The 26,156-nt window shown below is 39.0% G+C and overlaps 1 protein-coding gene across 2 annotated transcripts in view; it reads left to right on the forward strand.

Annotated features, from left to right (window-relative positions):
- Positions 1 to 25,519, forward strand: part of tmem163a (transmembrane protein 163a) — a 99,134-nt gene extending 73,615 nt beyond the window's left edge. For both annotated transcript variants that reach the window (XM_034208797.1, XM_034208798.1), the window contains 6 exons: positions 3,289 to 3,332; positions 5,510 to 5,601; positions 11,378 to 11,474; positions 18,984 to 19,095; positions 24,493 to 24,634; positions 24,811 to 25,519. In XM_034208797.1, the coding sequence (XP_034064688.1) occupies positions 3,289 to 3,332; positions 5,510 to 5,601; positions 11,378 to 11,474; positions 18,984 to 19,095; positions 24,493 to 24,634; positions 24,811 to 24,871 (548 nt within the window). In that variant the 3' untranslated portion in view covers positions 24,872 to 25,519. The remainder of the gene's footprint in view (positions 1 to 3,288; positions 3,333 to 5,509; positions 5,602 to 11,377; positions 11,475 to 18,983; positions 19,096 to 24,492; positions 24,635 to 24,810) is intronic.
- The last annotated feature ends 637 nt before the right edge of the window (positions 25,520 to 26,156 follow it).

The following is a 26,156-nucleotide window of genomic DNA, read 5'->3' on the forward strand; positions in this document are numbered from 1 at the left end:
TTTTGGGTATACACTGTAAGCTTGAACACATCTAAAACACATGTAAGCATGAAGCCTATAATTGAATGCTGTATTAAGCAGAGGACAGAACACCTCAATAAATATCACCACTTATCCCATTGGTATTTAAAATGATTTACGTTACTTTGGTTCTAAACACCCACAACAGTTCAATGTCTGGTCTGGCAATGCATTAATGTCCGATCGGATACTTCTTCATCTATCATGGAATTATAATCAGTGCCAAGTGATCACTGAGGAGAGAGAGTATGGATGTTAAGTGCTGGCTTGAGCCCCACATCTTACATAACTCACCGATAATTAGAGTTTTATTGCTGCCAAGTGTTAACCGTTGCTATGGCTATGCAGGTATTTGCAGGACATCTGAGTGGATTATAGGGAACATATAATTAAATAGAATACCAATTCCTAGAAATAGACCAAAAAGGCAATTAGAATCATTGTAGAACAACAGCAAAGAATCACCTTGTTTGGAGACACATCAAACGCTATTCGACTGTTTCCTTTTCATTTCTTGCTGGTCCAATCTCTCAAGTTCTGCTTCTTCCAATCCTCCTACTTGTCTTTGAATTCCCTGTCTCTTCTTTTTATCCTCCCTTGTACCACTCCATTCCACCTCCTCCTCCTTTCCCCTTTTTCTCCAGTTTTCTCAGTCTTGTTAGCACTGGTCACGCATGCTTGCCTCCCTGATTAAGTAGCAACCCAAAGGATGTAACACCGCACACTGTATGCTGCCCCGAGAGAGGCATCGATTTTCTGGCAGGCGCTAACCACGCAGACGGCTGCCACATCCAAATGAGCTTGAGAGCAGAAACTGGATAAATGAATGGCTAACAGGAGACAACACACACTGTTTAAATATTAGTTGCCGAAACGGTATAAAGGGAATAATTGTTTTATTGGCCAACTGACCAGATACACTAAAAATATGTTTGAATGCTACGTGTGTTTAATGTTTGCAGGCAGACACTAGAAATAGGCTCAATGAAGGGATGCTGGTGAAGCTGAGGGATGCTTCCCTAATGAGACTCTATCAGATGACACAGACACAGAGAGAGGACATCTGTTCTTTTGGGAACTGAATATTAAACAAAGCCATGTGTGTGTGCGCTTAAAGTGCCTCCATCATTACATTCCAGCTGACTCACTGCATTGCATTTGAAGACAGAGGTTCAGATCATCGATTTATTACACAAGGATGAATAAGCAGTCAGACCTCACATTGACAGATTTGACCAGAGTAGCAGTAAACTCATTTTTATTACAATTACATTTTCGCCTAGTTATTTTTTCTTCTTTGCACTTGTACATGCAACTCACATAGTCTGTGTCCAAATTATTGTTTCTGAATATGCAACAGTTTCAGCATATTCACTTCATATAATCAATTCAAGCAATTTCCTGGGACTGTTGAATGTGTATGTATACGATCTGCTTTAAATGATACGGTAACATGATAACTTATTACAAATCAGAAAAAAGGGGGAAATGTTTTTTTATATTGCTACTGAATGAGGCACAATGTTACCAAACATTTCTTGTATTAGATGTTGAAGATAATACTCTTAATTTTCCTTTGGAAAGGGAACATCTCGGAAATCTCGAATCGCCCAATGATCCTGTGGTTGTTTCTTCAGTTTTCGTTAAAGCCTTTAAACTCTCCAGATGGACACGAGGCCCCGGTGGAGCTCCGGAGGATTCAGCTCAGCCTGTGTGTGTGAAAAATAATTTGCACGTGAACGAGAAGAAAATCAAGGAAGAGGTCATGTAGGATAAAGAGGGTGACAGTATCCCAGACAGAGTGACAGCATATGTGTGTGTGAGTGTGTGTGGGCAGTGTCACACACCCTCCCAGACTAGTACCATCTAAATTGTACCAAGGGCCTGTCTAGGATTGCCCTCTTATCTCTCTTTATGTCCTCCATTTTTAACTTCACTCCATATTTTTTACCCTCCCGTTGAGCTTTTGTAGTCCCCTTTCTTTCTGCCTTGTTGTAAATATAACTGTAATTCAGACTGAAGTGATGCTTTAAGCATTGTAATAAATTGAACGTTTTTTGTAAAGTGTGTTTGAATATGTATAAGTGCCTGGCAAAACGTGTGTCATTTCATGTCTGTAGAGCAAGACAAATATGGCCAACACTGAAACATGTGTCAAGAGACCCTGAGATATAGCAATAAAGGAAAAGAAAGGAGGAAATATGTGACATACAAAATCAGAGTCTGAGAGAAAAGAACATCTAGGAGAAAACATTTCGAAGGAGCCAAAGACAAAGAATAAAGAGAGGAGAATGGGGGCAAGGATATGAAAGCTCTGTGGTTCAACCCAACTCTGACTTGTTACCATGGTGACGGTCGATAGGCTATCCCCTGAGACTCGGTCCTGAAAACACAGGGGGAGACAGAGAAAGACAGGAACAGAAGGGCAAAAAAGCAGAGGTGTGCCAGACGAGAACTGTACTGAATGTAATAGCTTCAATCCCAGCCAGGAAACCTTCATGCATCTACATCATTGTAATGCCACTGTTACGATGCTGATTAGGATTGGCTAAGTGTTATTGGTTGAAATTGGTTAAGTGTTATGATTCGTTAAAAGCTATTGGTCAAGATTGGTTAGAGGCTATTGGTTAGGATTGGCTAATTGTTGTTGGTTAAGATTGGTTAAGCATTATTGGTTAAGATTGTGAAACATGTTCTGCAGTTCCCTCAGCTCAATGGAGTAATTTAGTGTCTTTAAGCATGTTGTTTTGGTCTTATAACCCCAGCTGTGCGGTTTCAGTTCACTGCTCTTATCACCATGGTTTTTTAAATGTTAACAATCCGGTTAACTCACTTACACAGCAAGAACATTCGAAAGACCAGCCATTAAATAAACTGCTTGAAATGTGAACCAGCAATAAACTAAACCAATCACTTATCACACAGTCTTTTCATGGACCTTAAAATCCCTTTGTTAACATGGTCATTTGAGCTTATGTGTTTTAAATGTACTACATTGTTCTGTCTATCATGGTGGACTCATAAAGAAAGTCCCCGTGAGGTTCAAACAATTAATAATGATGTGATGGTTCATCATGTTATTGTTTATTTTGCACACAAAACACGTCATTATTAAAAATGATACAATGTAGGTGCAGGTTAACATATGAAAGTGCATCACTAATGCACCTGGGAATCGGTGCAAACGACTTATGTCACGTAACTAAAGTGAAATAAAAACAAACATGGCTAACTGCTCTCTCTCTCTCTCCCTTTCTCTCTCCACAGCTGTATCATTCATGAGACACAGCGCGTCAGCCTTCGGATTTGCCGTGAGTTTCCGCCTCCCTTCTCCCTCTCCATTTGCATTAATCAATTAGTCATTACTTGGGTTTCTGTGATTTATTAATGAATCCTGTTACCAAGGTGTTATTGGTCCCTTTGTCTCCAAGGTAACAGGGCAGAGAAGAAGGGGCTGGGCATAGAGCTCAGGTTGAATATCAAAAAGCATTTTGTGTTTGCTAAACATGTCTTCCAGCTTTTACCAAAAAAAGCTTCCTATTACTTCTCGTTATTTAGGGTAAGTGATTGAATGTGATTGGTTTAAAAAATAAGACTTAATAAGAGTTAAGTGGAAATGAAATCCTCCGTGAGCGCAAATGTGATTAGCATAATGTAATTAGAACATTATAAATCATAATGTGCTGTGCTGTATATCTTTTTATTGGAGATTGGGTTTTAATTAAAAGTGCTTGTCTATCTATGGCAATTCTAATAACGGAGCAAAAAGACGATAAGTTGATATAAGCCGGCACAGATCAAAGCAGCTGAGTGTGGGTAGCATTAGCTGCTATGATGTTTCAAGTTTTTACAGATTATGTAAACCAAAAATTAAATGAGCATGATAATCAGCATATTTTATGATACAGCTAGAGGGCAGATATGACCTTATTGCATTTCTAGCTAATAGAGGACTGATGCACTTAGTCAAATACTATAATATTCATAATATGTTGTATTCAATACAACTGACACATCTTTTTGATATGCATGCCCATAAGATAATGTGCCCATATTGTATTAAGTGCACTAACAACACAGGATTCATATTAACCCTCCTGTTGTCTTCGGGTCAAATCTGACTTCACAGTAGATATTTGAACATATGAAATTGCTGATCACCACTTTCATTGAATTTTGGATGATTTAGTCAACTTTGTAACACCCATGGTGTTCCCGGTCAAAAATGACCGCCATAAAGAAAAGGAATTAGCAACCATCCGGATCAGATAAAACACACACACAAACACCCACCCACACACACACACCGTACACGCACACACACACACACACACACACACACACACACACACACACACACACACACACACACACACACACACACACACACACACACACACACACACACACACACACACACATACTCTAGATGTGTCGTCGTCCCCTTATGTGCCCAATCCCCCCATGTGTATCACACCTGGCACTCACACACACACGCACACACACACACACACACACACACACACACACACACACACACACGCACACACACACACACACACACACACACACACACACACACACACACACACACACACACACACACACACACACACCAATTTTACACATGTACCGCTCTTATGTGCCCATCCCCCCACATGGATCACACCTGGCACACGCAATACATGTTCAGTGTCTGTTCTTTGTATATTTACTGCAGTTTCTCATGTATACCAGTAGTCTGATACAACATTTACAGTTTGAAAGGGTGTTAAATGAAATTTGGTGATGATTAATGGTTTTGGTGTTAATGTAATAGCAGTTAAAACAGGACCGGTCAAATTTTACCACAAACACCAAAGTAAGGGGGAAAACGAAGACAATAGGAGGGTTAATGTGAAATAATTTACCTTGACTGTCAGCATTGATACACCTTTATGTAACACAACATATCATATGACATATTATTTGAACAGACAATATTTAAGGCAAGGCACTACATGCATTTCTCAATTTTGAGATTTCTGGCTATTTTGCTTACAGAACATGTTTTCTTTCAGATAAGCGTTAAAATAACCATCAAAGTACCTATTGAGGTGTTTATTTTGACTAACTTTGTCTATTTGTGTCTGCAGATTTATTCAAAATCCACCCAAATTTAGCATCAGAAAATTGCCTGATTTACATATCTAAAACCTAACAGTTCAGAAAATGTGAAATACAAAAAGGAAATGTCTTAATGTAAGTAATCAAGTGAGGAATATCATAATTATATTTAGAAGTTGAGGTTGTTATACTATTGACCTTTAATGTCCCTCCTCAATATATTCAATTTGTATGTATACTATTTTAGAGATCTATAGTATTTTATCACTGCACTTTGTCATTACAATGCTGCAGCTGTTGTAATAAGTAAGATGCAACTACTATAACAACTGTAGACCCTTTCCTCTCTTTATTTGTGTCTATGGTTGTGTTTTTGTTGTAGTTTAATGCTACGCTGGACATCCTCTCATCATTCATTGTCCTTTGGCGCTACAGCAACGCAGCAGCTGTGCACTCTGCACACAGAGAGTACATGTGAGTACCAAACGTTTTTTCTAAGTTGAATTAAAGTGTGATTAATGATACATGAGTGGGTGTGATGCAATTTGGTTTTGGCTTCTCTACCTGCATTACATTAAGAGAGCTATTGCATTCAAATCAAATCAAATCAAGTTTTATTTATATAGCATATTTATAAACGATTTTTGGTCGAGCCAAAGTGCTGTACATATAATAAAAATAGCCTACAGTAGAGACACTTTACAGCAAATACAACAGCACAGATTGTTCAGAATATCAGTATGAGAAAAACGACACCCTCTGTGCTTAGACCCTCACATCGTACAAGGAAAAACTTCCAGAGAAAACCCACAGTTTAAGGGGGAAAAATGGGAGAAACCTCAGGGAGAGCAACAGAGGAGGGATCTCTCTCCCAGGACGGACAGACGTGCAATAGATGCCGTGTGTAAATCGAAGAGATAATACATTTGACAGCATATAGACCGAATGTTAGGAAATGCATGTGTCTGTAATAAGAAGATGAATCCACGAGGATGTCAGCTACAATCCTGTGGAAGCCATCAGGGAAGCAGCATGACGAGATCCAAGGCAGGACCGCAGAGACAGGTTCAGCCACGACCCGAAGTCCACGACTTAATCCAGAACTCAGGATAGAGGATCCAAGACACAGGGCTACAGCAAGAGGATCAGCCTCGACTCCGGATCCCGGCGTAGATATAGATACAAAACAAGAACAAAACGATTTGGCTGGGTTAATCCGAACAAGAGAATACAACACAGACAGAGAGGGAAAAGGTCATTGGATAAAAGTTATTCTTGATAACCCTCTAGAAAGATCTCATGAACTTCCCCACTCAATCTATCAAGATCCGAGCAGTTCTATTAGATATAGGCTAAGAAACAGAGATAGGGAGCATAACAACCTATCTCTTCGTCAGATGCATTCCCCCGCTTATCTAATCGACTCTGTACCCCGTCACCCTCTACAAGGCCATAGACCAGCAGAGGGAAAATGGGGGGTGGGTAAGGGTAAGGGTTTTTAAGAATAAACCGCAAGGGTCAAAGGGAAAAAAGATTAAATATAAGGTACTATATTTTAAGTAATCCTATCTACTATTCCTATATTCGAATAATGTATAAACTATTTTAAAAATACTTTATGAAATCCTATGTTATGTTATAAATATTAAAATAAAGAACTAAATGAATAAATAAATAACTAAATAAATGAATAAATAAATGCATTAAGTGTTCATCCATCATATGCCATGTTTAAATTTAGATATTTATGTATGCAACCCCCTGTGATCTTGATAAGCAAAGATGCTAAATTAACCACTATTTTTAACATTTTATAATGTTTTCTAATGCTGTTTCATTGACACGATTTAAATCAAAAATTGTATTATTTTCACATTTGTTTGTAATTCGAAGTTGGATCAAATGGTGATGATAAAAGTAGAGGTTGGAAAAACTACAAATGGATTACAATGGAAGAAACTAATATAAAAAGGACATGGAGGTTCGCACCTATAAGGGTGTGAACCCCTGTAATCTGTTTAAGTCACATTTGACATATAAGGGAGTGGAACAATACATTTCATGGTCACTTGCTGTTCAGTATGTCACTGTACATCACAGCTAAACAGAAGCCTATTAATCCTTCAGCTGAGTCCATTAACTGGCTGTCAGGTTGCACAGAGCCTTACAACAACAGCACCTCTGCTCCACTCAGAGGTGATAAAGGACTGAGCTGCCACTCTCCATCCAATAATAGAATCAGAATCATGAGCACACAAAAAGTTGTGTACTTAAAATGTACCTAAACACATACAACACATATTCCATCCTTGTCTCACTCCCGGACTCTTCGGTAAGGCGCTGGCGTCTTGGTACTAATGCAGAAGACACACTTTACTAATGCACTTTCAGGTAATTCCAATGTAAACCCATTCGCCTCATTATTGGACGCCCAGAGCAGCAGAAGTAAGATTTAAGAGCACAGAAGTCCTCTGAGGGAAAGAAGCAGGGTTGATGATGAATGGTTTAACCAAACACTCAGGGGGACCACGTTTGGTTCAACAAAAGCTACCTTTACGACGTCAATGAGTAACATGATATTACTGTATGTCCGTAGTTTATTTTACCCCGAACAATTGCACCGTTTCCTACACTGCTCCCCGGGCGCCGTTCATAATGGCAGCCCACTGCTCCTAACACTAGGATGGGTCACATGCAGAGAAACCATTTTGTTATATAGTAATGACAGTAAAAGTGGAAAAAAAAGCTATCCTGAGTAGGCATGAGATGCATAAATACACATAAACAAGAGGGTTAGGGTTGGGTTAGGGTCAGGGATAGATATGTTTTTTCTTTGACCAAGTAGGTTTTTGCCCTCAGTTAGAGGAGGGGAAAGCTTTAGAGTTCCTGTTTGTACATCTTCGGCTAATACATATACATAATAAGAAAGTAGAATAGGAATTAGGCAGAAGGTGACATTCAAGTTACAGTGTGTGTGTGTGTGTGTGTGTGTGTGTGTGTGTGTGTGTGTGTGTGTGTGTGTGTGTGTGTGTGTGTTTGTGTGTGTGTGTGTGTGTGTGTGTGTGTGCGTGCGTGCGCGTGTGTGTGTGTGTGTGTGTGTGTGTGTGTGTGTGTGTGTGTGTGTGAAAGATTAGTTACAGAGGCAAAAGAGAAAGATATTCAGGGGGTTTATTAACACCCATTTTGAATTAAGATGATGATAATAGATATTATCTTTGATGGAGAGTATATTAAGGCTGCATTGATATACAATAGCATTTCTTAATTGTATGTCAACTTTTTTGACATTATACTTTTTCAGCTATTTGACCTCCAAGTCATTTTGAGCTAATGAGGTTTTAGTAATCATGATCTCCAATGACAAGTGTGCATTGGAGATCATGATGACTAAAACATATGCAGACCTCAAAGTTTTCTCAGTGAAATGTGATTGATTTGTTGTGCACTGCAGTGGTGTGGAATAACTACATCTTACTCCACTGCTGCCAGAGCAAGGAATTGTGGGTATACAAGCATCCTGTAGCCCTTCACTCCAAAACATTCACCTCATTATCCCGGATATTATTTTAATGATCCAACATCACAAAGTGTCGCCCTCAAATGGCAACTTGTTTATTCTGGTAGCACACAGTGCCCTCAATACACTGTAAACCCTTTTCTGACACACCCAAATACACTGCAACAGTGATACATTTGGTAGTGATGTTGGTAACACTTTATATTAAGGTACACAAATTAACCATCAACTAGTTGTTAATTAGCATGCATATTAGCAGTATAATGGCTCTTTATTAGTCATTATACAACACTTATTAATGCCGTATTCTACATGACCATATTCTACAAGTAATAAGCCATTAGTTGAGAGTTTTTCCTCAATAACACTCTAATTAGTGCTTATTTATTGCAAGCAAGGAAGTTGTTGTACATGAGTTTTGGTCTTAATATGCGCTGCTCAATATGGGCGTAATAAGGCAGTAGTAGCAGAAGAATAGTAATTCTCCCATAATAACACTTAACAAATATGATCAATTCTTATGGAACAAGACATGAAACTATAAGTGTTAATTGTGAAAATAACTCAAAATTAGGTATTTATATCTTATAATATGTTTTGGGGTATTGACAGTTCAGCTACCAATAGCAAGATGATATTGACCTGTATGTTTCATATTTGCACATTTATATTTTTGTAAAATGTGTACTGAAGGTTAGACCCGGGTACAGGAAGTAGGAGAACGTGAACGGAATATAATGGCAGTAGACATCCATGAGTAGGCCTACACTGCCACTAATTTTCCCTATGCAACCTGAAGAGTAAAAGGGTCAAGTCCGTCAGAAAGCAATGACTGTAAGTGTAAGTGTGAGCCTTACACTTACACTGTAAGGATTAGTAACATGTATTGTGTTTATGTGATGACATGTGGAGATGTTTAAACTCAATGAGAAAATGCGTTAGCATTCGCATACACGGTAGCGTTAGCATTCATGCTAGCGTTAGCCATACTAGCCTGTATACATGCTTATTGTACAGCTAGCATTAGCTATGTTTACCTTGTTTACACTAAGCGGTCCTAATGTGTTCATCTGTGTATGTTACATTTGCATGTATGAGATCATTAAGTGCCTTGTAACTTCTTTTTTTATAGTTTCACTCCGTTTGAATGTCACTGGACTGCAAATAAGTCAATAAAGGAGCATGGCTGCTCATTCCCTGGCTCTCAAAAGAGTTTGGCTGGCTGTTTAATCTATGTTCACACTGAGACAACACAGAGAGAGAACAGTACACCTATTGTGTAAGAACATACAAGCAGGTCACACAGTATGATCACAAATACATAAACTCTGTTAAAAATCAGTTTTTATTCAAAAGTACAGGCTGCATATATGTTCTCAGCCTTGGAGAAACTTGACATGTTTTGGAACCTCTCTTTAGTGGTTCATTAATAAAACAGATATTTCAACGTGTGCCTACTTTGTTCATGTACTTTTGAGGTTAATTTCAGTAGTTGTGTGCTATAATGTATTTACAAAGTGTGAAGAGGAGGCAACTTTAGAATAGGGAACCTGTTCTGGTCAATTAGAGTCAAACTACTAGCTTATTGGTTATGAACAAGACTTCACTTTAGAATAGAACGTGTTCTTAGATATAAATAGCTAATTTTGAGTTGTTTAGACTTAATTAACACTTATAGTTTCATGTCTTGTTACATAAGAATAGATTATATTTGTTAAGTGTTATTATGGGATAATTACGATTCTTGTGCTACTACTGCCTTATTAGGTCCATATTGAGCAGCGCATATTAAGACCAAAACTCATGTACAATAAGTTCCTTACTTGCAACAAATAAGCACTAATTAGAGGGTTATTGAGGAAAAACTCTCAACTAATGGCTTATTACTTGTAGAATATGGTCATGTATAATAAGGCATTAATAAGTGTTTTATAATGACTAATAAAGAGCCAATATACTGCTAATATGCATGTTAATGAACAACTAGTTGATGGTTAATTTGTGTACCTTAATATAAAGTGTTACCGTGATGTTATATGCAATATCAGGCACATTTTTCTTTTCAATGCTTTTTTCTGCAGAATGATCCATCATGCATTGTGCCAGACACACTGATATATGGCTTATTCGGTCATTAGTCTGTTAAATTAACTTCAATAAATAGTGTAATTGAAGGGATGCATCATTACCACAACACATGCATATCATTTATTATTGACATAAGTCATTTTCAAAATACTAAGTATTCAAAGACTCAAAGGCTTTATTGTCATATACAAAGTAGTTACAGTGTAGAAATGTTAAGTCCCAAGGTCCTCCAACAATGTTATATAGGACATAAAACAAACAAATACAATTAAAATAGTACAAGAAGAACAGAGTAAAATAGATTAGAATAAATAGTGCAGATTATGTTGCAAGACCAATGTGCACGTAAAGCAGATGAAGTCAACAATAATACATGTCAGGAACTTAAAGGTTCTAGTTGTGTTAACATTGCCAGACGGCAGCAGCCAGGACAGTGTGTTGTTGGGGTGATGGGGGTCTGTTTGGATACACTGGCTGGGATTTAAGGAACAGAATATAAGTTGTTAAAGAAATTGAAGACAGTTTGACTGCTCTCGAGTCTTTGTGTTATTGCTTTGGTTCAACTGTATGTAACTTAGTATAAACCAAAGACATGATAGTCACTTAAGCTGACTCTCCTAAACTCTTCTCTCTGTCTGTCTGCAGAGCATGTGTGGTCCTCGGGGTGGTGTTCGTCCTTTCCTCCCTGTGCATCCTTGGAAAGGCCATCCATAATCTGGCTACCAGGGAGCCTCCTGAAGTGGTAAAAAACACACACACACACACACACACAGCATAAAGAAAAAAATCCGTAATGGAGTTGTGTTCATATCGAACAATATCTTATAATTGATGTCCATGCTAAAGCAAGAACCATGGTACATTGGTGGTAATTCTTGGCTTCTATGTCTTGTGAGATAACTGCTGTCAAATAGAAAGTTAGATAGAGAATTAATATCACCAGTTTAAAGATGTTTTGAAATGTTTCAAGCTACTTAAGAGCATTAAATAGATTTCAAACTATGTTCACAGTCAGTGTATTTGTTCATACTACTAGTAGTCAGTGAAGTGACCAAGTAGAGTATAAGTATACTAAGTATAGTATAGTATATACTATACTATATATACTATACAGTAGTATAAGGTGTTGATTTAGAATTTTAAAACTGAACATAACTGTAAAATAATGTGTCATAAAAAGGGAATAATCTGATTATTTTTGTCAATAATAATGTATTTGTATCACATTTTGCAGTTCTGTAAGGGCAAGGTTTATCTAATTAATAAGTTATCTTTGATAAAAGAAAATGTATATATTTTCAATGATTGCAAATGCCATGACAGTCTAGTAGTTTATACCTAACCTTGGACTTTGTGATAGCCTACAGTATTTTAAGACCAAGACATAGCTCATTAGATGCTCCTCGTTTTTCCATCAACATTATAGACATCTTATTTATGAGAAAAGTGGCAAACAGGTGCATGTGTGTGTTTTCTGACAAGGTTGCTCTGAGTATCATAATTGAGCATTGAGTTACATATGGGCTCATTGAGCACATCTACACACAGAGCAATACAAAAAAATACACACACACATCATTTATGGTTTGGAGCGCGTTTCTTTTAATAGCCTCCTGCTGTAGCTGCTCTGACGTCAGAGTTTTTGTCTCAGTCCCCCTGACTATTGTTCTCTTTTTTCTCTTTGATACAGACAGGCACATACATGCACACACATTTAGTTTCAACACTCCACTTCCCTGTCCACATCTCTCTTGAGGTGTTAAGACTGTGAATGAGGTCCCAAAATAGTCTCATATTTGTGTTGCCGGGGCACGGCCCGACTATAACATGGTCACACTGTTTGGGGAGTGCCCATCGCATCTTTTCCAGCTCTGTGCTTTGAACCCTCCTATTTGGGTTTGTAAATGATTTAACCTCCACCATCTGTCCATTTCAATAACCAGTGAAGCCAAGAGACATGAATACACTCCAAAAATACAAAGCTCCTCTTTAAAATTCCTAGCCTTGTATTTTCGAAGCTGTCAGATGCACTTTTAGATTTTGTTATAGATCCAGCAGCTCTATCAAAAACAAACATATCTCAGTGTTTTACTGTTAACAACATTAATTTCACAGTTGAATTGAAAACAGCCTTCAGTTGAGACAAAATGTTGGACTTATTGGCCTATTTGGACCTTTAAAAAACCATGAGACGGAGCTTTGCCTGTGAGATTTTCTAGATTTTCTCAACTTGAAGCAGCAGAAATGTGGTCGTTTGTTTTAAAACATAATGTTAAAGCAAATATATGCTTTGCAGTATTTTTGCAAATGTTGCACTGTTCTGTTTATCGGCCCAAACAACCAATGTTAAAAGGACATATTATGCTAATTTCCAGGTTCATATTTGTATTTTGTGCCTTTACTGTGACATGTTAACATTACTAATGTTCAAAAAGCTCTTCATTCTTCTCATACTGCCTGTGCTGCAGCACCTCTTTTCACCCTCTGTCTGAAACCAGAGCCCATCTGCTCTGATTGGTTAGCTGGCCGTCTCTGTTGTGATAGGTTAACTTCTTAGAGTTGTGTCGGAAATGTCCCGCACCTCACCCTATCACTACAATGTGTCGGAGCGCTAGCCAATAGAAGCGCAAGTGTTCCTAGTGATGTCATAATGTTACGGAAGTAAACAAAGGAGTCCAATCGAGTCGTTTCAAACGAGGGGGTATGGGCATGAGAGAAACTCCCTCTGGCATGACCTTTCTGAATGTCGCCTTTAGCAGACTGTTTACATGCATGGAAACCTATACAACACACTACAGGTAAGGGAAACCCCCAAAAGCATAATAGGACCTCTTTAACTGTACAGATGTAATCACACTAGCTAGCATTGGATGCGCCAACCTTCGCATACACCTTCTCATTTTCTTTCATTTTTCCTCTTCTTGCTGTATGTTTATGAAGCAGATTAAATCAATGTTATGATGTGGGGACTGATCTTGGTACATTTGCACCTCCTTGCTCCCAATTGCATCTTTAATTGCAAATGTACTGGGTCTAGCCTTCCCATATTTGGTCAAAATATCCACTTTATGTCTACCAAAGCTTAGCTATACTTAAATAAATTAACTAGCTATAAGAAAAAGGTAGCAGAAGACCAAAAGAAGATTTAAATGCACAGCATGAGTATAAATACTGTTTAGAAAGAGTTTTTTTTACAATACATTCCACAAAGGGAGGATCTAAAGATTAAGAATAGATAAGGGTTATGGAGAAAACAGGAAGAAATAACATTGGATGTGAGAATCTATAAATATCTGTACCAGACAGTAAATGTGAGTCTTTTTTATCTTCTTTAAGTGCATGTTTGATGGTGTAAAAATGAGTCAGTGAGGCCCCTTTGACCACAAATCTAAAGCCGAGAGACTGAAGTTGGTAGAGAAGCGAGCAGAGACTGTGTTTGATGCTCCACTGCCATTATGTTAATAGAAACTGGAGTGTTAGGTCTCAAAGGAGCTTCCTCAACCCAGTCTCACAAAAAAACGTGTAATAACTACGTTGGTCCACAACGTAGGACGTAGTATTTCTACAAAAACGCCTCTGAAATTGTAAGATCCCTACGTTTTTTTTCACCATTCATTCCAATGGCTGGCGTCTATGTCACGTGATCTTCACATTTCTCCCTGCAGAAAAAAAAAACATGGCCGAAACTTCGTTTTATTCTCGGTGTAAAATGCCTATTTTAAGGTTAATTTGGCCATTAAAATGCGTTTTGATGTCATTTGATGCGAGAAATATGAGTTGTTATTTCAGATTATGTGTGCAGTGGATGTACATGATCTTTAGTTTGCTAGTTATTACGAAGATTACTTCAGGAAATTGGGTCTATACAACGTTTTCATTGTTACCAAGGTGGTTCCTAGGGACGCTGCTATCGATATTATTTCTGTTATGTTGTGTAACTGTTTAATGGTGTTATCTTTATTGCTACCCCCTTCCCCGTCAATGTATAGTGTTGGTCCACAGCGCAACGTATTAGTTTAACAAAATCCGCATCTAAAATTGTGACATAGATACGTTATTTTCCCCTGTGCAATTCTCCATTTACTCAACAATAACACATAATTATCCTTGTGTTTATTTATTTGTTTGATTTATAAACACAAGTTGGAGTCCGTCAGGACCGAGGGTCGGAGCAGCTCATTTGCTTTACAGAATATTACACCCGGAAGTAAGTATTCTCTCCGCTTCACTTGACAAACCCCGTGATAGTCCTCAAGCTCTGTGATTGGAGAGTGTTCAATTGGTCTACCAATTGGATCAAATATAAAAGTCAGCCGAATTAGTGTTGATACTGCAAGGAGACATATTGTGTGAAAAGAAATGTAAGATGTTGTTTAATTGTTGATATATTTATGATCCATGTCACGTTTTCAGTGTTGGCGGCAGTTCCTCATGTTTGTCTAGAAGTCTTCTCATCAGGGCTCTATAAATAGAGAACTACGGCAGATATGTAATATTTAATGCAGCCAAACTGTGTATTACAATGCCGTTATGTGATGACCTCCAAAGAGAAAAGCAAGCACACTCGGAATAAAGTGTTTTCGGTCTGTTTCCGGTATTTGTTTATGACGATGTGATGTGAGATGTGAGACTGGAATTGCACAGGGGAAAATAACGTATCTATGCCACAATTTTAGATGCAGATTTTGTTAAACTAATACGTTTGAGCTGTGGACCAACACTATACATTGACGGGGAAGGGGGTAGCAATAAAGATAACACCATTAAACAGTTACACAACATAACAGAAATAATATCGATAGCAGCGTCCCTAGCAACCACCTTGGTAACAATGAAAACGTTGTATCGACACAATTTCCTGAAGTAATCTTAGTAATAACTAGCAAACTAAAAATCATGTACATTCACTGCACACATCATCTCAAATAACAACTCATATTTCTCGCATCAAATGACCTGAAAAGGCATTTTAATGGCCAAACTAACTTTAAAATAGGCATTTTCCACCGAGAATAAAACGAAGTTCGGCCATATTTTTATTTTTCTGCACGTGACATAGACGCCAGCCATTGGAATGAATGATGAAAAAAAACGTAGGGATCTTACAATTTCAGAGGCGTTTTTGTAGAAATACTACGTCCTACATTGTGGACCAACGTAGTTATTACACGTTTTTTTATGAGACTGGGTTGGTTTCCTGGCACCAGCATGAGCCCTTTACCTCTGTCCGTCCTTTTACATTCTCTCTTTTCTTCACCAGCCTTTCGACCTTCTTTGAACAGTATCTTCTCCTTTAATCTGGGCTTCTCTGTCTTTACCTGCATCAGATTGATTATCAGTTTGTTTATCCATTTTTTTTATGTAACAGTCTTTCGACGGCTACTTGGGTACAATGTTAAAGCAACTACAATTTTAGGTACGTTTCCAGTGAGAGTGAAGGTTTACCAATTTACCAATCGCCAAGCATCAACAAGCACTACAGCCCCAGATTAGGGCACTGGGGGTATTAGGTCTCAAAGGAGCCATTACCAAAGAAAAACTAGACAAGAAGATATAAAATACAAGAACAAACATTGCTTTGTTTGAAATCAATAATTATTTGATTTCATAAGGGGCAACAGAAAATTATTTAACATTGTAGAGTTTGAAGAATATTTTAATCTCAATATCTGCCATTTATAAGGTCTCTCTTTTTCCTTTCCTCACTTCCTCATTCATTATCTTGTTCTACTCTCTTTCTGTCCCCTACCCCTTTCCTTGTTTCCTCACCCCTCTTCCATCATTTCACCCAACAACTTCATAGTTTGTCTTACTCCATTACCATGTCTTCTTTCACTGATTAATTGTTTTTTGTGTCGTATTTTTGTCATTTGTGTCTCATATTTTTGCCATTTGTATTTTTTTATGTTCCACCTTTGGTTTCTGGTGTGTGGCTGAAATAGATATTTTCTCTGAAGTCTTCATTACACAGAAGTCTGTGGTGATTTAACATGTGCTCTAACGTTTGTATCTGCGGAACAGCGTGTGACAGGAAGGGCAAGATAAGGATTATAAAAAGGGAGAAAAATTGAATTTTTAAGAAGGAAATGTCAAATCTGCAGGCTGAATATGATGTCTGTTTCTGGGCTGATATTCTCCGGTTCCCTTTAAATGTAACAGCCAAAAATTAACAACAGCAACACACACTGAGAGTACTGTTTCATCTTGCTACCTTGAAATATCAGGCCATAAAATCACATTGCGCAGACAGAGGGTGGAGAAAATCTGGAATCCTGATTCGCGTCACGTCCCGGGTCGCTGCTCCCATGGCAGGCTGTCTGTGTCGAGTGCCTGATTAAACACACAGAGCTGAGATTGTCTCTCCCTGCCAATGTGAGGGTGGAGAGAAGGCAGCACACACTGATGCAACACATAGAGTGCTAGCATGCTGTGACACACTTGTTTGTTCTCTGATCTTGAGCTCAAAGAGTATTTCGCAATAAACAAAGCTAAACAATCTGAGAAATACTCGCCAGTAAAATCCTAAAAAGTGTCCCTTGTTTACTCCTTTATTCTATTGAAAAAAACACAGCATGGATAGAGTGTTCCACAATACTGTAAAGCAGAGAGAATACTGTTGACAACTGCGATATTCTGACATAAGAAGCAGTCAGCCAATGAAGGATAGACATGTGAAATTAAAGCCTCTATCTAATTCATGTTTAATGGGAGTGAAAACGATGCGAGGGAATAATAAGTGTTTAGCTGATCCGCGAATAAAGAGCTGAAAGATAGTGCATTTTGGTTTACGTGACGATATATTGTGTGTGCTTGTGTCACAGAATGGTTTATACAAAGCCTAGGTTAACCATTCTGCAATGATAGACAGAAGTACCCTAAACCTGCATTCCTTCTAATGGCTAGCAGGGGACGACTTCACTGGTTGCAAAAATATATCTAATTGTGTAGAAGTCTATGAGAAACATGACTCAAGTTACCTGATGAGATTTTGTATTGGTATTTTCAATTCTTATTCACTAAAGGAGGAAGTTAATATCTTTAGTTATTGTCCCATGTAAATTAGGCAAAGAAGCAGCATATGCTTTATAGCGTGACTACCATGTGAATGACGAGTCACTCACTACCATGAATCGTGTCGATCAGGTTGGACTAGAGGCTATGGATCAGGTTATCCAATCCTGACAACGAGTCTCAGACAAATAAAGTGAGTGGATGAACCATGACTTTAGTCAAGTGCCTTGACTAAATGCAAACTATTACCACATCTGATTTTAGTACGTTGCATCTAGAACTTCAGCAACAGATGGAAGTATATGGCATATTGGAAGTCCAACAAGAAAACTTGCAGATCAGCCTCAAACTAGAACTTGTGTAAGAATTTAAACCCAATATACATCCACCCAGCGGATTTGTTTTAGGAAGTACAGTATTGTTGAAAGACTTTAGAATTTCAGGAATTCTATGCAATCAAATCCCACAGAAGGACTGTTTCAATATTCAATACCCCTAACATTCTAACAAGTCCTTTATTCAGATCATTTTAAGGATGCTACTGTAGTGCCCCCTTGCTCCTAAAACACTTAACACTCCAATATGTACGATGCATTTCCTGTCCCCAGAAACAAGTGAATTTTGCCAGAACATTTTCTGGTATTTAACATCAGCAGTCTACCAAAATCTGTTTCTAAACAAATCTGACATAATCAATAAGTCACTAATATTAGTTCAAGAAGATCAAGTTTAAAAGCGGGTTTATTCAGTTTGGTGTGTTTGTCATGATGTCTTTTTTCTCCATCTATATTAAAAACAAGAAAGACCCAAGTCTGGTGAAGCAGGGTAAAGTCTGTCAAAAACAAAAGTTTGGTTATTCTCTCATGTATCTTTTATAGTCCCATTTTCTTTTTTCCTCTTCAGTACCCCCTGTTGGCCCTGTGAAATCTGTTAGAGAGACATGTTGGGGTCAAGTGCTGTTTTTTTGCTGAAACTTAAAAACACCAGACCCTCACATCACTTAGAGGCGCCATCTGAATAACCTTGGCTTGATGCACCAAGTCAAGCCTGTATATATTATTTATGGTTGAGCTGAGGAAATATTGGTGGTTGGTTCTGTCTGACTGACGTTGTTGGTACTTTTGAATGTTTGCTCTACAGACAGTTTGTAGCTTTCTCTCTGTTTGTTTCTACACACACGGTTTACCAGAAACGAATCATTCAAATAATGTTCCATGTTCTCTCTCCTGTCTTTCCACAGGACGACTTCCTCTACAGTGTGTCTATAGTGAGCGGAATCACATGTGCTGTGCTAGCTGTGGCCAAGTTCATGCTGGGAAGGGTGCTGACTAGCCGGGCACTTATCACTGACGGTAGGGTACACAAGCAACCGCACACACACATAAATAAATGAAAAGTTCCCCAATTTAAGAGGTCTTAACAAAGCGTGTAAAATTGGCAAAGGAAATAGTATTTTACTCAATAAATGCCCACGAAAACTCTCTGGTGTTACATCTCTCATTGGTGATTTATTTAGCCTTTAGTGTTGAGGATCAATGTCTGTGTCTCTCTTCTGCTAATGAGAAGTAGTTCAACCAGAACAGTTACAAAACAGACTTTCCTGCTGTGGCAATAAAATACAAATAATAAGGTTGCTGATTTCGGAGACTGGATTTATTTCCCACAAGACCATACACTTACTGTGGGCGAGATAATAACCTACTGCAGTAGCTTTCACACAAGGAGAAATGTAATTATAAAAAATGCATAAGCCCCTACAGTATTTGTCACGATTCTCATGTTATGTCACGTTTGTAGTTTTGTATGTTTGGGTTTATTTTGCTGTTCGGTTCTCCCGGGCCCTTTCTCATTTCATCAAATTTCCCCTCCTCGGCTCCTCGACTCCTCGGTCCTCCGGTAGTGACCCGGAAATGAATTTCAGCGCACCATGTTGAAGGACATCTCCTTTCTCTAAATGCACTTCGAGGACTGAGCATCGAGCATCGAGGAGGCTCTCTGGAGGAGCTCTAACCGAGGAGACACTGATGCATCCTCCACGGTCCTCCACGGCTCCTTCGTGGATGCATTTCCGGCAACAGAGATGTTTCAAAGAGTCGTGACGCACGGCCGGACTTATCTCAGCCAATGACAGCTCTGCATGCATCCCCTGGATATTATTTTATTAACTGCTCTCATCGCGAAGCGATGTTTACAGTGAGAACAGCTGTGAGGTCCGTGCAGAAAGCAGAGCAGTGTGTAAAATATATATCACTCAGTATAACAGGCCTACTCTCTTTAATTGCTTTAGTTTAATAGATATCTACAAACAAAGAGTCGATATTTTTCTAAAACCATTTAGTGCTTCACATAATAAAATACACAACGGCTGTAGCCTGATTTAGGAGCTGTAGGTGCGTGTGTGTGGTGTATGTGTGTGTGTGTGTGTTGTGTACGTAGATGCAGCGGACAGACAGGTCAGTTGGTTTGGTGTCCTCTGCTTACTTTTAATACTTGTAAATACACAACCCAGTCTCATGGCATTTCGTGTTCACCAACACGATTTTTAATCAATTGATTCGTGTTCACCAACATGATTTCCCCCTTTTTTTCGTGTTGCACAGCACGATTTTAAAAGCAATGTATTTCTACTGGTAATGACGCTCATGGAAGCACGGCATTCGTTTGTGTCGGCTGCCCTTAAAGGCAATGTGAGCGTCCATTCCCATTGGATAACGGAGAATTGTACACCCGGAAGTAAGTATTCCCCTTACTGTCGATTGATTTTACAGTGATTTCTGCACTACTCATCGACTAAAAAACACCAGATTATCCTTGTTAATTACACAACATTGATTGGTTTAAATTGTGTGCAATGCTTTTGTATTGTCCCCCTTCGATTCGGAGAAACAAATATTTTTTCGGAGTAAAGGATGGCAGAAGACACTACACTACTCAGAATCCCCAGCTATCGTTTGGACTACACCATGTGCTCTGTTTGACAAACCCCGTGATAGTCCTCAAGCTCTGTGATTGGAGAGTGTGCTCCGAGGGTTATGCCGAGCCTCGAACAGCACTTGAAATGGGATGGAACCACGGCAGACTGTCCAAAACTGGATTTGAACGGGTCCACGGAGTCGAGGAGGGGAGTTAGAGAAATGAGAAAGGGCCCCCGTCTTGTTTTCCTCCATAGAGGTTTCTCAATTCTTAAATGTCCCCTCCTCGACTCCTATCCTCGATACTTAGTCCCGCCCACAGGAGATGCGAGCGGAGGACTGAGGAGGGGAACCGAGGAGAGAGGAGGGGAAGCAGCAGGCGGTTAGAGAAATGAGAACTCCTCTCCTCTGAGCGGTCATTTTAAAGAGACGTCCATTAATGATGACAGGAGGCACAGCAGCCCTCTGTCTGATGGACAGATGTGTTCATGATGACTTATATTTACTTTTAATTAATTCACAGTGCGGTATAATGAGACAATAACAGGCTACAGATGCGGGGACACACACACACACACACATATTTATATAAATATATACAATTTCAGAATCAAACAAGTATGAGAGCACTCTCATAATAAAGTAACACAATCAGAGACTGGATATATCTCCCCCTCTCTCTGGTCGCTGAAATGGGGAATTGAAATTACGGGCCAAAAGTTGTATTTACAAGTATTAAAAGTAAGCAGAGGACACCAAACCAACGAGACCCGTCTGTCTGCCGCATTTACGCACTGTACAACACACACACCTACACACTGTAGCTACAACACACACCTACACACTACCACACACACCTACAGCTCCTAAAGCATAATCAGGCTACAGCTGTTGTGTATTTTATTATTATTTTTTTATTATTGCAGGTCAACCTTGAAAAAGAGATCTTTTGATCTCAAGGGGCTTTCACCTGGTTAAATAAAGGCTACAAACATACAAACAAACAATTATGTGAAGCACTAAATGGTCTTAGAAAAATATTGACTCTTTGTTTGTAGATATCTACTAAACTAAAGCAAATAAAGAGAGTAGGCCTGTTATACTGAGTGATATATATTTTACACACTGCTCTGCTTTCTGCACGGACCTCACAGCTGTTCTCTCTGGAAACATGAAAGCAGTTTCTAAAATAATATCCAGGGGATGCATGCAGAGCTGTCATTGGCTGAGATAAGTCCGGCCGTGCGTCACGCCTCCACCATTCCCGGAAATGCATCCGCGGAGGAGCCGTGGAGGAACCATCAGTGTATCCTCGGTTATAGCTCCTCCAGAGAGCCTCCTCGATGCTCGATGCTCGGTCCTCGATGTGCATTTACAGAAATTAGATGTCCTTCAAAATGGCGTGCTGAAATTCATTTCCGGGTCGCTACCGGAGGACCGAGGAGTCCAGGAGTCGAGGAGGGGAAAATTGAGTATTGAGAAACCTCTCTTGTGTATTGTCTGGTCCCTCTCCCTGTGTTTTTCCTCCCGTCGTTAGTTTCCCTGGTGTGTCTAATTGTCTGATTGTGTTCACCTGTGGCCCTTGTGTTTCTCCTCCCCTGCCCGGCTGCTTCTCGTCCTGTGATTACCCCTCCCTGTATTTAGTCTTGTCTCTTCCTGGGTTCAGTGTTGGTTCGTCTTTTGTTTGTGACTGAGTTCACCGGTGAGTGTTCTGTTTTGTCCAAGTTATTTTTTCATTATCCTTGAAATAAAGGTTAATCTGAGTTATCTGCATTTGGGTCCTGCTTCCTTCACTTAACCGTAACACTATTTGGGGTAACTCAAATACAGTAAATGTATTCAAGAATGATATAGCAAGGAAAGTTCTTGTATGGAAAAGTACAATTGCTCTTGATAGAGTTTCATGAATGGTCTAATACAACTTTCATATTTGTGTGGTAAATGGGGGGGGGGGGGGAATAGCTAGTCAGGTTCTATGCAAAGGATTTAAGAATAAATTAGCCTTTTAGCACCTTAAAAGTTGTATGACAGGCAATCTCATGATGACGATGGAACTCCAGAGGGACAATGGCTGACAAATAAGATCCAAGATTTAACCCTCTGTAAAACTACAATTGGTCTTCTTACCCCTAACCCTGACCCCAACCCTAACCCTTACACTTGCACTGTTGTACAGCTCAAACATTTGAGAAACAACATGTTAAATGTCACCTACTGTATTATGCAAAATCCACTTTCTCATATATTTTCTACATCACCATGTGTCCCCTCTGTGTAAAGAGATACTGAAAGTTTCAGGAAAAAAGATTCTCTCTCTTTTTGTCCTGATCCATTTATATAAAAACCTGTCTGAAAATGAGCTGATCAGATTTTGGCCACTTTATGATGTCATAACGATTTTTTGGCTTGTGTAACCATTAGCCAATCAGCAACCAAGGTAACCCCCCCCCCCCCCTTATCACCTGAATCTTCTCCTAGAGCACCATTGTGTGTTTTATAACCAAATATCTCTCAGAGGGGCGTGGGGGGTGGCTCCTTATTTTCATCCAAAGTAACAGACAGAGAATCAGCACTTTGGAAACAGGGCCGAAACAGAGGGGATTATGGGATGCTGCAATGCATGATCTGTTTGGTATTTGGAGGCAAACACTTCAGAGACATGTTTTGTATATATCTGAGACCTATAATATATTGATGAAAAACAGTATAATAGGGGACCTTTAAAGGTTCCGGTGGGCTGTTTCCCACTGTTTCCAGTCTTTATGCCAAGCTAACCGGCTGCTTGCTGTAGCTTCATTTCTACTGTGCAGTCACTAGAGCAGCATCAATATTCTCGTCTAACTCCAAATAAGTTCCACATTCAAAACGTCAAACTTTTCTTTCATAACCAAAAGATTGTGCCCTCAAATAAAGAGATGTTCGTTGAAATGTATTTACCACTTTCTCACCTAGATTCTTAAATTGGTCATAATCAGGATTAATGAAGCATATTTGAAACTGAAACTACCACTACTTAGACTACTTCATTACTCAGACAAACAATTCATAAACGGACCGAAATGACTCTTTTGGTCCTTCCTTTAAAGCTTTAACGTAATGCAGACCTAATTTAATCAGATATTATGAGCCATAGGTCTTTAGTCCCTTTGAGACTTCTTTGCTGACGAAACTTTCCTGTTTGATGGACATTTTCAGTATTCTGAACACATTTCCACAAGGTGACCTGAATCAGGGCAGATCTTAGTGCAATTCATTCACTCAAGAGTATATGTTTCACTTATGATAACCTAACGTTTGCAGACTTTCTTCTGTTTATTGGATTGTTTTCATAGAAACACCATACATATATTTCTTTGTGATCAAAGAGGCATTCAATTATTATTTAGTAGGCTTGGTCTGCTTTTAAAGTTAATGTATGCAGGAATTCCCTAGAACACAGACCATGCAGCAGGATGAGGACTTAACAGAAAATACAATTGTATTTTTCTATTTCACGTGTTCTCATTTAAACTATTTTTCTCTCGATTGTTAGGACGGGTATGCAGAGCTGACTTTGAATGGTGTCTTTTCCAATAGCAATTGACAATGCAACATATTATACTATACATATTTCCTTTTTTAAACAAGTTGTTTTATTATAATTTAAAAGGCATTTATTCTAAGTCCAAATGCAACCTTTCAACATTATTAAGGACGCATTTCTCATTGTGAAAGCATTTGTGTTTTGTTTTTCCAAGTAAAATGTTGTTTCTTTATATGTTTGGGAACTTATTATCTGGCCTTCCTCTGATTCAGTACTTCGAGATTACATTTTCCACACCTCTGTGTTTTTTTCAGGGTTTAACTCTATTGTTGGTTCTATCATGGGATTTTCCATTCTGATCAGCGCTGAAATCTACAAGGACCACGTTGACGTCTGGTTTTTGGATGGCACCCTCGGAGTTCTCATTGGACTCATCATCATGGCCTATGGCGTCAAGTAAGCTCAAATAATAATAATATATTATTATAATTAATATAAATTATTTCATAATTTATATTAGGCCTATCCTTTTGTCATTCATGCTGAGTGCTAAATCAGCACGATCTGCGCCACCTTGGAGAATGTATTTCTGAACATTTACATACAATGAGACCTTGTTTCTTTGCCCACAGACTCCTGGTGGACATGGTGCCCCGCGTGAGGCAGACGAGGAACTACGAGCGCTTTGAGTGAATGTGTGTTGGGCAGGTTCAAACACGTACACTTCCCCCGCCCTCTTCTCTCTGTCTTTATTACACACTTTCCTACACATTTTACCTGAACATGCAGCACAACACACGCTGTGAATACTGTACATAGTGCATTCAGACAACAAGAAACACACATTAATTCACACACAAAGGCAGACATCTGATATACTTTGACAGAGAAGGACTTGTTTGAAGACCAAATCATGGAGAGAAAACACCTAAATACTTACTTTGTCACTTTCTGTCCATAAAACCAGTTTAAAAAAGGCCCCTAGAATAAGGAAAGCCACAAGACCGCAGTATTTGTCTGACATGGAGATAACACTAGTTGCTCGAATGACATATACACAATCAAGACTACAGTATATTGATTCGTCATAGTGGATATATTCAGTCTAAATTACTAAATGGTCAACATTTTACAAACAGAAATGTTCTCCCACGTTATATTGTTTGAAAATGTATAATGAGATTTGGAAGAGACAAACTCCAAGTCGAGGTCTGCTCGTCAATTTAAAGGTGGGGTAGGTAAGTTTCAGAAACCGGCTCGAGATACACTTGTTATATTCCATGGAATGCTCTTAACATCCCGATAGCAATGAATATCTTAAGTGCTTTGACAAAAAATCCATAAAAAAATGTCATCTGTGGAAGCCGTAGTACTGTAAAAAGTACAATTGCCGCCCTGTCTGTCAGCCTTCCATCTCGTGCACACACAAATGTATCTCGTGCCCTCATTGGGCGTGCCGTCATTGGGCGTGCATTGCAGCAGTACTTCAATGACTCGCCAGCAACAGGCGGCCACTTTCACCAGTCTGCTGACGTCATGTGCGCGTTCATGTGTGTTGGAGGAGGTGCTCTGTAAAGAAGTCTGAAGGAAGGGGCGGATTCTTTTCGGCTGTGTACTTTCAAATTTTAGTGCACTCGAGCTGGTTTCTGAAACTTACCTACCCCACCTTTAAGGTTTCCTATTTTTATTTGTAATTATTATTAAGTACAGGTGACTCTGTCCTTAATCAGACACAAATTGTTTCAAAACCCCAGCAGCCTCCTCTCTTCAAAGCAGCAACCTTAGATGCTAATTTGTTGCTGAAAGAGGAAGAGACGGAAAGTAGAAGAGCACAAGTGCAGTCCTGAGTCAACGAACACTGCTGCTCAAAGACATCAGCAAACACAATGAGGTCAGCCTCGATCTAGGAACTCAACTAAAAGCAAACAGAAGCACATAAGACACTAAGGATAAACATTGATGGCTACTATACTGTGTG

This window comes from Gymnodraco acuticeps, unplaced genomic scaffold (genome assembly GCF_902827175.1).
Source record: "Gymnodraco acuticeps unplaced genomic scaffold, fGymAcu1.1, whole genome shotgun sequence".
Taxonomy (NCBI): domain Eukaryota; kingdom Metazoa; phylum Chordata; class Actinopteri; order Perciformes; family Bathydraconidae; genus Gymnodraco; species Gymnodraco acuticeps.